At 38.7% G+C, this 17,288-nt stretch overlaps 5 protein-coding genes and 1 long non-coding RNA gene across 10 annotated transcripts; 3 read left to right on the top strand and 3 right to left on the bottom strand.

Moving 5' to 3' along the window:
• Nucleotides 1-19: 19 nt before the first annotated feature.
• On the top strand, nucleotides 20-812 carry LOC133835198 (uncharacterized). Its single transcript, XR_009893523.1, has 2 exons — nucleotides 20-273; nucleotides 506-812. It is a non-coding gene; the product is annotated as an uncharacterized LOC133835198 (long non-coding RNA).
• LOC133835196 (androgen-induced gene 1 protein) lies at nucleotides 718-10,857 on the bottom strand. Of its 4 annotated transcripts, none has more exons than XM_062265112.1 (4): nucleotides 10,763-10,857; nucleotides 10,032-10,277; nucleotides 1,601-1,821; nucleotides 718-1,528 (listed from the first exon to the last, which is right to left on the bottom strand). In XM_062265112.1, the coding sequence occupies exons 2-4, from the start codon at nucleotides 10,227-10,229 to the stop codon at nucleotides 1,204-1,206; spliced, it is 744 nt and encodes a 247-aa protein (XP_062121096.1). In that variant the 5' UTR covers nucleotides 10,230-10,277; nucleotides 10,763-10,857; the 3' UTR covers nucleotides 718-1,203. The 4 variants fall into 4 exon arrangements, with proteins under 4 accessions (XP_062121096.1, XP_062121095.1, XP_062121093.1 ...); XM_062265111.1 differs by having other exon boundaries at nucleotides 10,739-10,857; XM_062265109.1 differs by lacking the exons at nucleotides 10,032-10,277; nucleotides 10,763-10,857 and adding an exon at nucleotides 3,953-4,255.
• LOC133850438 (protein amnionless) lies at nucleotides 5,058-6,846 on the bottom strand. The gene has a single exon (XM_062286545.1). The coding sequence runs from the start codon at nucleotides 6,766-6,768 to the stop codon at nucleotides 5,191-5,193; it is 1,578 nt and encodes a 525-aa protein (XP_062142529.1). The 5' UTR covers nucleotides 6,769-6,846; the 3' UTR covers nucleotides 5,058-5,190.
• Nucleotides 10,858-11,819: 962 nt separating the features above from the next.
• Nucleotides 11,820-13,101, top strand: LOC133834961 (protein PET117 homolog, mitochondrial). Of its 2 annotated transcripts, XM_062264759.1 has the most exons (3): nucleotides 11,820-11,962; nucleotides 12,109-12,224; nucleotides 12,284-13,101. In XM_062264759.1, exons 2-3 carry the CDS (start codon nucleotides 12,133-12,135, stop codon nucleotides 12,468-12,470), a joined length of 279 nt encoding a protein of 92 aa, XP_062120743.1. In that variant the 5' UTR covers nucleotides 11,820-11,962; nucleotides 12,109-12,132; the 3' UTR covers nucleotides 12,471-13,101. The 2 variants fall into 2 exon arrangements, with proteins under 2 accessions (XP_062120743.1, XP_062120742.1); XM_062264758.1 differs by lacking the exon at nucleotides 11,820-11,962 and having other exon boundaries at nucleotides 11,969-12,224.
• On the bottom strand, nucleotides 12,915-14,366 carry LOC133834960 (splicing factor U2af 38 kDa subunit). The gene is made up of 2 exons (XM_062264757.1): nucleotides 14,142-14,366; nucleotides 12,915-14,034 (listed from the first exon to the last, which is right to left on the bottom strand). Exons 1-2 carry the CDS (start codon nucleotides 14,183-14,185, stop codon nucleotides 13,233-13,235), a joined length of 846 nt encoding a protein of 281 aa, XP_062120741.1. The 5' UTR covers nucleotides 14,186-14,366; the 3' UTR covers nucleotides 12,915-13,232.
• Nucleotides 14,367-14,557: 191 nt separating this feature from the next.
• On the top strand, nucleotides 14,558-17,033 carry LOC133834959 (stress-induced-phosphoprotein 1). Its single transcript, XM_062264756.1, has 5 exons — nucleotides 14,558-14,813; nucleotides 14,894-15,176; nucleotides 15,290-16,167; nucleotides 16,232-16,464; nucleotides 16,528-17,033. The coding sequence occupies exons 1-5, from the start codon at nucleotides 14,805-14,807 to the stop codon at nucleotides 16,598-16,600; spliced, it is 1,476 nt and encodes a 491-aa protein (XP_062120740.1). The 5' UTR covers nucleotides 14,558-14,804; the 3' UTR covers nucleotides 16,601-17,033.
• Nucleotides 17,034-17,288: the final 255 nt, after the last annotated feature.

Genomic DNA, 17,288 nt, shown 5'->3' on the forward strand with positions numbered 1-17,288 from the left:
CAAGTTATATACATTTTTATATCCCCTGAATAGGTGTATAAAAATAGAACTGTATGGAGTAGTAAAGCATTCGCTAAAGCAACAAACAATATTCAAAAGTTGCAGTTTAAGCTGAAATTAATTTAATTCAACGAAACCATATTAAAACAATGAAGAAAGATGATAGTCCAAAAAGGTCAGTACAGGTTTGGGAAATAACCTCTGGACTTATAGAGCAGGTAGCATGACAACGCCTTAGCCCAGAACGAGGGCGTTTCGGTGGTAAAACAGCAGGTAAGCAACAGGGGCATCAACAGCAGATGCGTTGAACTCGCCAGCATTAGATCATTTTCCACAGAAGTTGAAAAGTTACACTTGGCTGCTAAAAACAAAACACACACACACAATGTCCGGTGCGGAAGAGGCACGAGGGGTAATGAGGCAGCTGGTTTACCTTTGATACGCACTTTCTTCACAGCCGTGTATCATTAAATATTCTTCTCACTCCCTTTGCTTGGGCGCGTAGATCACAACAAGATGGCCCAACAGCTGATTGACAACGCAGAGTTGCATTTTGGAAGCTTTCGAGACAAGTTGCCATTGGGTGTGGCAGGCCAATCACAGCCTCCCACTCACAATATGCAAGTGCAGCTGCTTTAAGATTTTGCTAATTGGAATTGCTAATCGATTAGCTTAGATTGTGATAACCGTTGGCGCCATTTTGAAAAGTACAAATCGATTTTTTCTAATAAGTTAGATTTATTTTCATTTTTATTGTAATTGTAATAATAATTGTAGAATTGCAATGACTCTAAAATCGAAATGTACAGGTATTACAGTGGTTTTTGTTGGTGTTTGTTGATGTGCTTTGATATGAATTATGCAATTGAAATACTTGAAACGTTAATTATGCTCATCTAATTGAGAACCAAACGTTGTTCGACAAATCCGAATTTTGCAAAATTGCAAGTGCAATCTAATTGAAATGCTACAAAAGTTTTGTATATTTATTGCTATTCAAGCCAATTACTATTCATTATTAATTTTTTGTTTTTAATTTTCATTCTTTTAGGATTAGATCAACTATATAATTTAAATAGATTGTTGTGTAAAATATATATATTTATAAGCGACATCTTTTGCTGATTTAAGTAGTTGCTAGTTAAACAGACCGAGCACACAGACAATTCTATTGACTACAGACTTAAAAGACATACACACAGCCTACTTGGACTTGCGTTGCGACAGCTTCACCTCCTTGGCCCACACCACATTGTTCAAGAATTCGCCGAGCAAATAAAGGGCAAAGGTGAATCCAAGCACGGCGACAAAGAAGACAATACGCTGTGGCAGCTGCAGGACTTCCAGCACAGGATAGACCCAGACATTAGAATAGTGCTTGATGATGTGAATCCAAACCAGATAGCTAACCATAAAGATGCCCAAACCAGTCAAGCCCTTGCTGCGCGAGGGGTACGCGCGATATGAGGTGAACATTTCCAGCACAATGAAGACAACAATATTTGTATGCAGAACATGATTCAGCCAACTGCGAAACAAAAGAGAAATTTCATTAGTAATTTCTAATGTCAAAAAGGTAATCAAGCAAAATTAGACTCACCTGGGGAAGACGGGGTCTAAGACTTTGGGAAAGACAAGTTCACGATCGATGGCATACAAAGTCCAGAAGGTGACGCCTACATTAATGGCCACGGGGAAGGCAAGGGTAGACATCAGCCAGTCCTTGAACTTGCGAATTGCTGGTGGACGTTTTGGCACCAATTCATTTGTACCCACAAAATCATTGACGAGGGAGACAATGTAATAGAGCGCCTGAATTATCTGTAATAGGCAAATGGCGGTTAAATAGAGAGTTGCGTGTGTGTGTGTGTTTAACAAGGGGTTGTTAGATTATTTGGGGAGGGTGGAAGTGTGTTTGATAATTGAAGTGGAATTGATTGCAAACCGCTAAATCATTGAAGCTGAAACCGGTTATCACGATGTACTTGTAACGATTAAGATAGATACTACTAAGTACTACAACAGACTAGTTACCAAAAGTTCGTTTCAAGTGCTTACCGCATCCAAGAAAGTTAAATATTTGAATTTTCCCCCAAACGGATGATGAATTAATTTCGAATTTGGATCAGAGTTTGGAAACTCAACGTATGTGTAATCATAATAGATGCCATACGTGAATTGAACCGCCGCTGTTAAGTGGAGTAGCGTCCGTAGGGCGCCAAAGACACTGTTCAATAGCGAGTGCGTTGCAGCGCCTGTGGCCATTTTCAATATAGTATGGTAATTGATTTTTTCACGGCAACGACGGAACAGCAACAGCCGGCCAGCATAAAAGTGAAACTGAAGACGGTTTGGAAGCAGTGTGACCGTGGTCTTCAATCAATTAATTATCGATAGTTGACTGTCGCGGTGATTTTATCCCCCGCCTGCTTTTAGATTTTGGGCACACTGTCCACATTAGCTTTCAACGCCATGAATTCAAAATAACTGCTTGCGTGAAATGATTACAAATGATTTTGTTAGAATGGCTGTGATTCACGATTAGCCCTATTTAGATTAGCAGCAGTGAGTTATTGACATAATCAGCAGCAAAGCTCTGGTGTTGATTGATTACTAAGAAACACAATTGGCTACTTCAACTGATAAATAAATTGAGGGTGCAAAAGTATCTCGAAGTCAACAAATCAAATAAATATATATGCATAAGTGAACAAATTAAAAATACTAAATATACTAGAAGACTTATCGACAAAACATAGTTTATATTGATGCTTGTGGTAGAAGGGATGATTTTAGAGTGGTAGAAATCAAACAGCGTCGCCTGACGCCTGCGTACCCGGCTTTATATGGTATACTATCTCATATATGGTAGCATAGTTTTGACACTCACTGTACAGGAAGTTAAGAACAGACAAAACAAAAATGGATAGGTGTAAATAAAGCCATAAACGCATTTTTGTTTCGCTATTGCTCCAACCAGAAAAACTTTTTAAATATAAAGTTTTGAGACTGAAAAATTCATTTGCCCCCTGTACACTATGTATTACCCTAGATTTTACTTTGAAGCTATTATAAATAATTAATAAATACATTTAACTTTATTAGCTTACCCGATCATATTTAGCATAATCTAACTTTATTTAAAATCTGAGAGAAACTTTTTCAACTTACTGAGTTCATTCTGAATTCTAAACAAGAAAGTTACAGTCGAGTGTGCTCGACTGTGAGATACCCGCTACCCATTTTGAATAAAGGCAACATATTACGGTATTTTTTCAAAATATACCAAAATACTAAAAATATACCAAATGATATTTTTGTTATACCGATATAGTACCACATTCAAAATATACCATAGACGGCATAATATACCAGATTGTCGGCCAAAGCAACTAAGACCCCTAGTAAGTAGGCGGTTTTGCCCATACAAAAGTATTTCTTTAATAACTTCCACAATTTTTATCTGATCGCAACCAAATTTTCAGGAATCATTCGCAACTCTAGCTTTAAAATTACGCTTGTTATTCGATTTTTTTGATTTGCGGAGGCGGAAGTGGGCGTGGCAAAAATTTGAAACAAACTTGATCTGCGTGCAAACATAACAAATGCTGTCGAAAAAAATTATAGCTCTATCTCTTATAGTCTCTGAGATCCAGTGTTTCATACGGACAGACGGACATGGCTATATCGTCTCGGCTGTTGACGCTGATCAAGAATATATATACTTTATAGGGTCGGAGATGCCTCCTTCTACCTGTTACATACATTTCCTGCCGACACAAAGTTACAATTCCCTTCTACCCTATGGGTAGCGGGTATAAAAAAAACTTTGATGCTGCTTTTCTTATCATACTTTTAAAAATTTGGTGAATGTGCGCCAATCGAGAGCGATAGATAGGCAACACTTATCGATAATCTTCTAGGGCTGCACAATTTCGATTGGTTCACTTACCGCACACAAAAATGTTAAAAACTTAAATTTTCCAGCAAACGGATGGAAAACTGATGATGGCATCTCCAAATTGTGGAAATAGACGACGCCATAGTTAAATTGAATAACTGCCGTTATGTGCAGCAAAAGTTGCACAGCACGATTAAAACCAGGCGACGTGGAGCCCTTGTTCTTCGACTTCGATCTTGCCATGTTTAACGCACAAAAGTCCACTTCGTACTGATTAACAGGCGGTTGCGCACAATCTAAGTTTATACATACATAGTAGTTTATATGTGCATTACACATACATTAATACATGTTTAAATGTTTGTGGCCTGCCACACCGGTTTTTGCTTGGGTCGCGACTGATAAAGACTGCTTATCACCGTGACAAGACGCTTCGAGCTTGAGATTAGGTGAGTGTTGATAATGCAACAGTATGTATATGTATATGTATGTACATATGTTGTAAGTATATAAATACCGGTAAAAGCATTTGGGGAGTGCATTAAAAATTGAAACACTTTCGCCCAATATTACAACAGCAGCGTTGACCCGTAATCTTATTGCATGTGTGTCTGTCTGTACGTGCGTGTGTTTGGTGACAGGTGGACATGCTATGAATAGCACAAAAGCTATCGACTTTGTCGCTCACCACACACAACTAATGCGAACTATCGATTTAATTTCAAATGCTGCGAAGGTCAAGGGCCATAGCCTTGCACATTGACGCAGCGCTAAATATAAATAATGTTCCCATCCTCATTCCACAATAGAGATAACAGCATAATTAAAAGTCTAAGCTTTAAAATGCAGCACTTGCTTTAAATTATATTGATGTAATTCGAATGTCAAATTTTCTGGTAGGCTACTGTACTCAAATTGGAATCGATACCATTTATTATTGACATAAATCAAAAGGACCGTTCCATGCGGTTCCATTGAGAATCTTTGCCAGCTAAAATGTAAGAATATTTATCTATTTTGCCCAGTTTTTAAGGAACTAACTAAATAATTTTGATTGAAGCCAATTGCGATTTAATATCTGTGGTTTTCCTAATACTTCTTTAAAATGGAGTCAACAGTCATAAAACACTTACATATATCATCAGCCAAAGCTCTGATCTAGCGGGAAAATAGCTAAATGAGCTGCACTGTTTGCTTGATGAATAGAATAATCGAGTTACATTAGATACCTTTTATTATTGTGTGCGTAAGCAAGGGAAATATGAATATGAAATATGCATTAGATTTATTTATTCTTTGGTTTCCGCCTCCTCATCGCTTTCCGCTTCCGAGGACTCCAAATGGATTTCTGTAAGCTCCTGCTCCTCCACGCTACAGCTGTCCAGTTCGCCCGTTTCCACATTGGGCGACAAGACACCCACACCTTCTATATCCGGTTTGATTGTAGCAGGAGTTGTTGCGGCAGTCGTTGCTTCCTCCTCCACCTCTTCCTGCTCAAACATGGGATTATTGAAGGAACGCTCGCGCACCTCACCACTCTCGGCATCATAGCCAATCACCGCCAAACGCTCCACACCAGAGCTAGGGCCAGAACCAGCTGCCTCATCAAATCGATTAAATATCAGATTCCTGCGCAAAGCTAAGAGCCAATTGCCGCGACGTGGATCATTGATCCACTGTGGAATACGTCGCAGATGCGGATTCTCGGGCATAAAGTGGGCCAAGATAATGACCGTCACAATGGCCACCAGCACCACACAGAAGAGTATGAGCAGGACGGAGCCAAAGCTAATATTGGGATTATAGGGACGACCCGCATAACGCACTTCGGCCTGCGGAATCTTTTTCCACACCCAACTCGAGGTGGACTCCAGCTGCAGGCGATGCATTAGCGCTGTGCTACGTTCACTATAACTGTCCCGATCCAAGAGAATCACCTGCAGATAATTGCTGACATGGCTCACATGCAGCTGCAGTTCATCCTGACGATCCTCCTTAAGTATGGCGGCATTAAAGTAGTCGAACACTAGCTTGCGCTGCTCCTCCAAGCAATTGGCGACGGGTGCCATCAATTGGGCGCCGCAGAGCAAACAACACGAGCCCAAGGGTCGAATGGTTGACTCACAATTTGGTACCGGACACTCGACATTCTCGCAGACGGGTTGAATTAGGAAATCGGGCTGGCTATGGCAACCGCAGACTTCACCGCGATAATAATCCACTTGCACGCCTTCAGCATTGTGAAACAACAGCTGACCGACTTCGCGACTCATCAACTCCTGCAGATAAGTGCGAGAAAGCGATGAACCCGAGAGTATCAGCTGCCCCAAACGCAACGTGTGCACATGCTCCAGATCAAAAGAGATTGGCGCATTGTTGGTGGGAATCACCACTAGCTCATCATCGCAGGGCACGCGCTCCAGCTCAGGGATATACGGAGCACTTCCACTATCGCTGTTGCTCCCTACTACTGAGTTCACGCTCCAGCTGTTGGGATCAAACCATTTGCTCGTCTTCGGTGCTCCTAAGTAGGCACGTTTCTCACTGCTTTCGCAGTTTGGATTGAGACCTCTGCCACTTTCCTTGGGAGTGACCAGATTAATGGTGGCATCTGATGCCAAGAACATGGCTCCATCTCGTGGCAGCTGAAATCCTTGCACCGAGATGTCCGCCGGCAGCGGCAACACGGCCGGATAATTGGCCGGAAACACAACCAAATCGTGCACACAGGGCAAATAATTGTCCAGCCAGGCAGCTGGATTGCCAAATGGAGCCCCAGCACTGTGCCATTTAATCGAGGTTGTATCCGCCTCCAGCAGCAGCAGCAAGATTAACAATAAACTAGAGATGCGTTTCGGCTGCAACATAATGACAGCTCAGCAATTTACAGACTGAAGAATGAACAGCGACAATTTTCAGTTGCTCTGTAATTTTTTTGGGGGCGTTTTCAGATAATTATCAAATGAGGCGAGGAGAAAGCAATACAAAATAAGCTAGAAAATATTGAAGCAAATAAATTTAGCAAATGGCAGAGACAGAACTAAACAAATGCCCAATGAGTTGCTCAATGCCAAGCAGCAAAAAACAATTCTGAGGTAGAGTATAGTTAATATGTGGTGCGATTTGCCAGAAGAAGGAAAAATCGAATTATAAAATTTTGGTATTTATAGTTATTAGGGAAATTCGTAATAAATTAATGTTTATGACCATTTTTAGTTTTCCAAATCAACTAATTTTCATTGACACTCAAACATTAATCACAATATTGAAAGTATATCAGAATGAATCAGACATTAAGTGATCCCTATTAAATGTTAAAGAATGTTTAATAATTTCTGTGATTGACGCGTAACCACAACATTAATTGTATGTTATGCCAAAAAATAGTGTGAATTGAAATGAGAAGTGTTGAGTAAATAAAAATATACACTTTTCTTTTCGGATAGCTAAGAAAGTATTCGGTGTTGGCAGATTAGCGAAAGAAAAAAAGATTTCAGTACAAACTGCTCCATAAATCTGGCTAATAAATTTGCAAGTAATAAATTGCACAAAATCAACGACGGAAGACGAACGTGCGCCTCCAACGCAACATACTATATAGCATATATAGTAATATACAGACATATATATGTACATATTCCAGAGCAGACAAATCGTGAAATACACATAAGTGAATATATCTGTAGGGGGCGATTGAAGCATATGCCGATCATTGAATAATCAAATCAAGTCTTGTGTACTATTACAATGCAATTGTTTGGCGAAAAACGGGAAAAACGTTTATTTTCATTTTCATACATAAACAATTCGCGTTACGGAGGCGCGCGGATTTGACGGAAGCCATTGGAATGCCAAACAACCGAAAAAAACACAACACAACCGGATGGTAATGGTGCGTGTGCATGACCTGGTCATGGTATTCCATGGATAATCCACATGAAAGATATTTGCTAAAAAACAAAACTTGTACAACTAACATATAGCATCTAGCATCTACAGCATTAACGGCACTCATGTCCCACGTTTAGATTATTTATATGTATGTATGTATATAAGAAAGATATAAAGCACTTTACGCCAAGATCAAAAGTATTTAATTGTATCGAGATTATAAATCAAGGGCACGCAAGGTCATCAAAGTTGCCTGCAAATTGAACTAAATGTGCAGATAGAATTCAAGTAAAAGTACCAAGTACCAAGTACTTTACAATGTTTTTCTTTCGAGGAAATAAACTATAAATAGTGAGAGTGTTATTCCACATCTAAAGACCGGAATTTAAAGTAGTTTTCCCTAGCTATTGTTTAAAGTAAAAATTTGATTGGTGCATAAATAAAGAACATAATTTATGATGCTAGTATAACATAGACAACTAATTTTAATTTATTACATTTTCCTCTTGCGATTTATTTTAAACTACAAATTTATTTTATTTATCTTATATTTATCTATTTCACTTATAAATAGAATTTAGTTTATTTACTTTCTTCCTAGAATTTCAAGTACTCTTCTAGTCAGTAAACATGTTAAGAAATTTATATGAGCACTTTTATATTTAATAATTTTTATATCCGCTAGCCATCGGGTATTTTAACTTTATGACTGCATTTAATGTATGTAACAGGCAGAAGAAGTCAGTACATACAATAATAATTGTAGTATTTAAGATTCCTAATTATCAGATCAAAAATCAGATAAAAATTGTACAATGTATTTAAGAAATACTTTTGTATGGGCAAAAACGCTACTTACTACAGGTGTTAGTTGTTGACAATCTGGTATATTTTGCTCTTTATGGTATATTTTGAATGTAGTACTATATCAATATACCAAGTATGGCCTTTGGTATATTTATAGTATTTTGTTGTATATTAATTTGGTATATTTTAAAAACAATACTGCAATGGGAAACAAGTTTCTCACAGAAAACACACGACCATAGCTTTTTTTTACTAGTTTTTAACAATAATTAGATTAAGCACCAATCGTAATGAGAATTCACTTAGGCAAGAATTAACGGAATGAAATAATGTGGTTGTTTGACTGTATTCACTCAAATTTCTTAACGATATACAGAATTTATCTATAAATGTTTTAGATTGACAGGCTTTCAGTTACCAATAAATCATGCATATATTCTACACTAATTGAAATAGTCTTTAGCATTCAATACTACATCAAACTGTCGAATGCATCAATCTCAATGTCACTTTGGACAGAGAAATGCTCTCTCGTTCAAATTGCCAATGCAAGGATGATAACTTTTGTCAAGCCAGCAAGTTAATCAAGAGAGTATGTTTTGAAGAATATTATGGAATAATCCTAACATGAATTATGCATTCCAGAGAAAAGGCAGCAGACGCCTTCTCTTATGAGCCGCGATGAACAAGCGTCTTATGTGCTGCTGTTGCCAACTGTGCGTGAAAATCCATAATTGATGATCGAATTCTGAGAATATTTTACGACATGTAAATGAGTTTGCCAGCAATGCCACAGACAAGTGTTGCCTCCAGAGGAGGCTAGACCTGAAATTCTTCGCCCTCTGCTCACACACACACCGTATGGCATATTTACATTCACGCCAATAAGATAATCTGGCATCTATCAGCACCAATAAAAATTCGGCCTTTTGTGTTTTTTTGATTTGTGGCCCAGCTTTACAATTCAATAAAGCAAAAGAGGTTTTTCTCACCACTCTGAGCAAATAAATACGGCGAATTATTTTCCGTGCCAAACACAAACAAACACACACACACACACAGCACACTTTGCAGCGACAACAAATGAATGAGATAATGGTTGAATGGAAATGGAATTCAAAAATGTATCTGCAAAAAGATACGCGGATGCAGCAGGCGGCAGTTGTTGACCCCCAGCCAAAAAAGACACACAAAAAAAAAAAACACGGAAAGATAAAAAAGTATATACATAAACATATGGCACACAAAAATGGGAGACAATAATAACCAACCAATGTTTAATTTTCTCTTTACGTTTTTTATGGAACTGGAACACACTTGAAACGATTGCGGCTGCGGCCGCATTTCCGTCAAATTATAATGACCATGATATACGACGAGCTACGTTAATGTTCTGTATATGTAGATTGCTTTTTTCATTTTCTGCACTTACCAGCGACCAATAGCTGAGGAGTCGCAGCTTCTGGGGAAATGTTTCGGGAACCAGGCGACGACTGACGCTGGTCTTGAGCTTATAGCTGCGCTGTACCTCGAAGCTGCTGTAGTACAAGCCATAGGCAAATTGTCCCAATGCACAAAGATGTATAATTGTAACAAAGACACGAGATTTATATAGCTCCACTTTGGTCATCTTGCTTGGTCACAGTAAAAAAGTCTTTTCTTTATTGGTCCGAGTACACTGCAAAGCAAACTTTCAATTTGTAGTGGCAACAAGGAAAGAAAGCTAGAAAGGTATCTGCTATGTATATTATATCGCAAGGTATAAGTCTCAAGAGGCCTAAAACGACCTTTTCGTTGTTGTGAAGGTGTCACGAAAGTCGTAGACTTAGCAAGGTCTTAGCACCCACTTAAAGACTCCCACGGGCGAGAGCGAACATAAAAAGCGCTCATAAAAATTGAAATCAATATTTGCGCCACTGACATAAATATTTCAAATAAACTAGCTAATGAAATATGAATGGAAATCGGCAATGGAAATGCTAACGAAAGGAAGCCCACAAATTGAAGTTTGCCTGGCGCCTGGGGTCCGTGTTTATAATTTACATATGTTAATATGTTAATAGTTTTTATTGCGCTGGGTCGACGCAATTGTTGATTGTTTTGTGTATATTTTTAAACAAATCGCAAGCCAGAACGCACGTCAAAAATTTTTCTTTTTATTACGAGTAGTTTTCTGTATTTTTTGTTGTGCCTTTTTGGTTAATGTTATTTTTCTTTTCTTTTTTTGATTTTTTTTTGATCCGTCAGCACCGTTTGCTGGCGCGCACAACTTGGCGTATGGAAAACTGGAGTCGCACTGGATAAATAATATTGCTCATACGCCGCATTGGCTGCTCTGGTTGTCGCTTTTACTTTCGTCCATACACACACTCACACACAACCGTACATTCGTATGTGGTACTTGTGCTGTTGCTTCTTCGCATTGCGTGCAACTTGATGCGCATGTCCAGAATTTCAGCTGCGTGTGGCAGGTCCGAGGTTTGAGGCCTTTAGGGCCCAGACGTTACTGTGGCAGCAGGTCAAAGTTTTTCTTGTTGTTGGATAAACCAAAATAGCTAGCTGTGCAGTATTAAGATATAAACTGATTTTACTATTCGACTATGCAACTGCGTCATTCTGGCTGAATGGAGGATAGCGATAAACAAACAAAACGCCAAAAACATACACTGCGTCAAAATGATAGATTAGAAAGATAACAATGAGCACAAACAAATGCATGTTTAAATTGGCAAGGTGCGCGCCTACATTGCGAAATAGTAATCGAACAATCAAATAGCAATTATGTTGTATCGCAACCCTGGCAGCAAAACTCAATGCCATAAAATATACTTCTTGGTATAGAAATACTGAAACAGTTTGGCTTCATCTTCAAATATTTGAAAAATGTTTATATTGCAACGGAAAACTCATCAGTAGAAGGGAAATATTTGAATAGAAAGTGCAAAATATGTTACTTTTTTTAAAAATCATACACGTGAATAATATTTTTTTCAAACGGCGCTAATTTAATATGCGATTTGGAAATATACCGATAAGTCATGAAGTGAAGTCACGGTTGAAAAGTATATTTTATAAATTTGTGAAAACAAAGACTTATATATTTGTCTTAAAGAATAATTTACTTCATAATAAATTAATTAATTAAATAACTACAAAAAACATATAGATTTTTGCAATAAGAAATCGATCTTTAAAATGAGAAAATTAAAATCGATGCATCATCGATAGCGCCACGGAATTTTATCCACCTCTATTGTTTTGTTTATATTAAATTTACAATTTTATGAAATAACAAAAGAATAACAATAATACATATATGCACGACTTACAAATCGTAGCACATCATAGAGGGCTTATCAAAAGGTTCGTTGACATCGACACAACAATAATTGTTCGCTATTTGTTTTGTTTCCAATTTCTCATTGGTTTTGTTTGCTGTGTCGTAACAGCCGGCGATTAAAACCAAATTCCAAATGCAATAAAATTAAATTAAATAATAAAATTTGCAGTTTATGTTTAGCTAAATCCAAATCATGTCGTTGCCGGCTAAAATTACATTGGGAGTAGCAATTGGTATTTCTAGCGCCATTATAGGTTATGTTCATTATAAACAGTCCGAGGACCGGTAAGATTTTTGCTCTTTATCTTCAATGAAAATACTCAATTAAACTAAATTCTTGACAGACTAAAGCTACACCAAGGTGTAATACGCGATGTGGAACAGCAGCAACGACGCAAACATGAAAACAGATATACACTGCAACAGCAGATTGACATAACAAAGCAGCTGAAAGCGATGGAATCCAAGACAGAGGATGGTCCCAAGAAACCCGAAAAACTTGACTCGATTGTTGTACAGCCCCCAGAATAAGAATAAAGTTATTTATCATTCATATAGTTGAATGTAAATTTTAGTATTAGAGGTGTAAGCCAATTAATGAAAGAAAATTAATATTTAATGACTGCCTTTTTTAAGATTGTTAAAGATATAGAAGAGAGCGCTGTTTATATAAAGTTAATGCCTTAGTATCAGCAAAAATGTATCTTTAAATTCAGGTAACGCAACCAACAGATGCAACAGTTTGCAAGGTTAAATGTTCATTGCAGGTGAACTTTCTGAACTGTTTCTTCCATATATACAGCTGATATAAAGTCCATTACAAAAGTTAAAAATTACAAGAAATTAATAATCAAAAGAAAGCAAAAGTTTTACAGTTGCAAAACATTTGACTGTTTGGTCACACTTAATTTTAAGGTATCTTTCAATCGAGTATCTATTGCTTTCGAAGTTGTATCTTTTAGGTGTAAATCTGTATAATTATTACTCAATTTTATTATTACGAATGTGTGTATAAGTAATTACAATTCTAATGGGCGCTCGATAAAGTAACTCACATAGTGTATTTTTTCGGGTGGTTTGTACAATACAAATATATGATGTGGTGTGGAGGACACCCCTTCTTTCTTTCTCTAAATCATATAATATATATATAAAAACAAAATCAAAAGATGAGGCGAGTGAGAAATACACGTTTGCTGCTTGGAGTACACACACAATTTTGTTTTGTCCGTTTCTCTCGCTTGGAAAAATCATCCAAAATTGAATGCAATTCCAATAGTCAGAATAGCCACTTTAATATCTTCCGCCGCCGCCACCGCCTCCTCCACCACCTCCTTTGCGTCGATCCCGATCGTTGCCATCACGATCATTATTGCGATCGCCTCGATCCGTGCCGCCGCCAATGCCACGCTCCCCACCACGATCTGTGCCACCGACAATGCCGCGCTCACCACGATCTGTACCGCCGCCAATGCCACGATCCTCACGTCGTCGTCGTGGCGAACGCGAGCGGCTGCGCGACCGACGCCTTGGGCCACCGGAACGAGACCTTGAGCGATTACGTCGCCGGCGCGAATACAAGTATCGTCGCAACTCCCGGGAAATGGGCTTAAGGTGCATGAAATTGCAGAAGCCGGAGCGTGTGCATTCGCCCATCTCGTATTGTCTACAGCAGGCCTCACGGAAATCGGTGACAGGCGAAAGTTCCGAGTAGACTGGGCGACCGCCAAACCAGCGATTGTTTAAATCATTCGCCGCCTTGTCGGCATCAGCTTCATTGCGGAATTTGATGTACACATTGCCCACTAAATGATCGCCCAAATTGTCGCAGACATTCATCTCTTCGATTTCGCCATACTTGTCCTCGCACTCGACGAAGACGTCCTCGAAGAAATTGTCATAATGCTCCTGCATTTCCTCATCGGAGACGTTCGCAACCAAATGTGAGCCATCCGCCGATTTGGCTGAATTTTGGGGATTAACGTAGAGGTTCTGCAGCAACACCGTTTGCGAAAATGTCGGCTTATTGTGTATACGAGAGCAGCGATCGCCATGCCGGCAGGCGCCAATTTTAAAATAAAACGAGCAGTTGACTCTGTGAAAGAACACAAAAACGTATCAATGTTTTCAGACGAAAAAGTGCCCAAGTGTCTAATCGTAGTCATAGCATGTGTTTTTTTTTCGTCTTTTTGTTGTACTTACTTGTCCTTTTCTGTGCCAAAAATTGATGCCAAATACTCGGCCATTACGCTGCTGCTGCAATCAACTGCTGTGTGTTGGGATTAACTGTGATTCGAGCCGTTGCGCCACAAAATTGGTTATACGCCGTTTCTCAATATTTTGACAAAATTGAAACATATATTTTTCCTACCAGGCGCACGCAAAAAGCAGCGTCTGTCGTATTTGCAAACGACGTTGCCAGGCGAAAATAATCAAATGTAATTTTTGTCGATGATGCCAACTTGTTTTATGCCGCAAGCCGGTTGTATGAAAGTCTAGTATTTTTACAAATTTTAATTTATTAGCTTTTGCATTATATGCTTGCTAGTAAACAAATTGTAGAAAATTAAATACGAGTTGTCTTGCACTTTTATTTAACAGTAAAAACAGTGTGGCAACGCTAATTACAGAAAATATCGCACTGGCAACGCGCGCAGTTTGACATTTTGACAAGAGAGCGTTAGAGAGAGAAAGAGAGCACACGCGAGAACACAACTCATGTATTTCTAGAAAAGTCCGACAGCGGCATTATTGCAATTTTAGGTTCCCGAAAGAAAACCTTTGCTTAGTAACGCGCGGCGTGTGTTTATTGCAATATTCATTTATTTAATTTAGTTAAAGATCAGACATTAAAACGCTAATAATATGGATAAGGTGAGTTACAAAAGTAACTAAAAAATAAGTGCATAAAGAAAATATAAACGCATTTGTATTGCACGTTGTGTTTGTTGCAGGTGAACGAACTGAAAGAAAGGGGCAACACAGCTCTTAATGCCGAAAAGTTTGATGAGGCCGTGGCCGCCTACACAGAAGCCATTGCCTTGGATGGCAAGAATCATGTGCTGTATAGCAACCGGTCTGCCGCCTTTGCCAAGGCCGGAAAGTACAAGGATGCTCTGGAGGATGCGGAGAAGACCATTGCACTGAACCCCAGCTGGCCCAAAGGTTATTCACGCAAGGGAGCGGCAGCCGCTGGGCTACGTGATTACATGAAGGCCTTTGAGGCGTACAATGAGGGTAAGCATGAAGCACCTTTAACTCTACTGCAGCCAGACATAACCTCACTCACTAATGCATGTATCTTTGTGCGTGTGTTTGTTTGTGTGTATGTTCATGTATATTTTTAACAGGTTTAAAGTACGATCCGCAAAATGCCATACTGTTGCAAGGACGTCAGGAGATCACAGCCTCAGTGCTGAGCTATATGCAATCACAAGGTGAATTTCCCATGGATGTCGATCCACAGCCCGGTTCAGCTGAGTCAGCATCCAAACCAACTCCTAAAGCAGCACCAGCTGAGCCCGCTAAGCCTGCTGAACCCAAACCCGAAGAGATGAATGAGGAAGATCGCAAAAAGTACTTTGCCAAGCAGGAGAAGGAACTGGGCAATGCCGCGTACAAGAAGAAGGAATTCGAAACTGCCCTTAAACATTATAACGCTGCCATTGAACACGATCCGACTGACATTACGTTTCACAACAATATCGCAGCTGTGTATTTTGAGCGCAAGGAGTACGATGCTTGTATTAAGCAGTGTGAAAAGGGTATCGAAGTCGGACGTGAGAATCGTGCTGACTTCAAATTGATTGCCAAATCATTGGCACGCATTGGTAATACGTATCGCAAACTGGAGAATTATAAGCAGGCTAAGTTCTACTACGAGAAGGCTATGTCGGAGCATCGTACGCCTGAGATTAAGACTTCGTTGAGCGAAGTGGAAGCGAAAATCAAGGAGGAAGAACGTCGCGCTTACATTGACCCAGCCAAGGCCGAGGAGGAGAAGGAGAAGGGCAATGAGTATTTCAAGAAAGGCGATTATAGCAATGCTGTGAAACATTATACGGAGGCCATTAAGCGCAATCCCGATGATCCTAAATTGTACAGCAATCGTGCGGCCTGCTACACAAAATTGGCTGCCTTTGATCTCGGTCTAAAGGATTGCGACACTTGCATCAAGCTGGATGAGAAATTCATCAAGGGTTACATACGAAAGGGCAAAATTCTGCAGGCAAGTGCCTTAAGTTTTGTACTATACGAGAATTCTATTAATTATTTTTTCTGTTTGATTTTAGGGTATGCAACAAACCTCAAAAGCTTCGACGGCTTATCAGAAAGCACTTGAGTTGGATCCTAACAATGCCGAGGCAATTGATGGCTATCGTCAATGCTCCATGAACTTCCAACGCAATCCACAAGAGGTGCTCAAGAATGCCATGTCCGATCCAGAGATACAGCAAATACTTAAAGACCCAGCCATGCGTATGATTCTCGAGCAGATGCAAAACGATCCAAACGCTGTCAAAGAGTAAGTTTATTTTAATTACTATAATTTTTGATTTTTGTATTAATTAATTTAATTGTTTTGCAGACATTTACAAAATCCAGCTATTGCCGACAAGATAATGAAGCTGTTGGAATCGGGCATCATACAGATACATTAGAACTAACACACTAGCCTTATCCATTATAAAACACACCATTAACATTCAGGAGACAAAACAAACACAACCAACAATATATGCATATAAGATTAACTAATTGAACTACTAAGCCGCGCTGCGCAGCCTCAAAAGAAAAACTATGCAACAAAAGAGATAACGTTAACATTTCCAAAAGAAAATAAGAAACTATATATTGGATATTGCTAAACGCTAAACGCTAAAACTCGACTACAAGCTCACTAAAGAACGCAAGATTGAAACTCGATTCAACTCGTCTGCCTAGTTGACTTACGCAGATATTTTTATGAAGTTGAGATCACAGCTCTTAAAGATAAAGCTATGGTCCACATTTTTCAATCTACATAATTCGCTGTAGCTTAGCTCTATAAATAAGTTTTTCAAATGTAAAATAAATGCAAGTCGAAAACGGTAATTGTATATTAGAATATATATATTTGATTTTATATTTTTGCCAACAGAAACCTCAAACTCGCTTTCCCATTTATTATACATTATTATTGACTTATTTCCAATGTGCTTTACAAGAACGGCACTATATCATTAAATCCTTAATTATAATGTTAATAACGGTACGTTCCAAAATAAACAATACTTTTTAAAATTGAAACAAATTGGATATTATTTTTTATACATTTTTATTGGTGGACTTAAATAATATAAAATTTTT

Source organism: Drosophila sulfurigaster, chromosome 2L (assembly GCF_023558435.1).
Source record: "Drosophila sulfurigaster albostrigata strain 15112-1811.04 chromosome 2L, ASM2355843v2, whole genome shotgun sequence".
NCBI lineage: Eukaryota > Metazoa > Arthropoda > Insecta > Diptera > Drosophilidae > Drosophila > Drosophila sulfurigaster.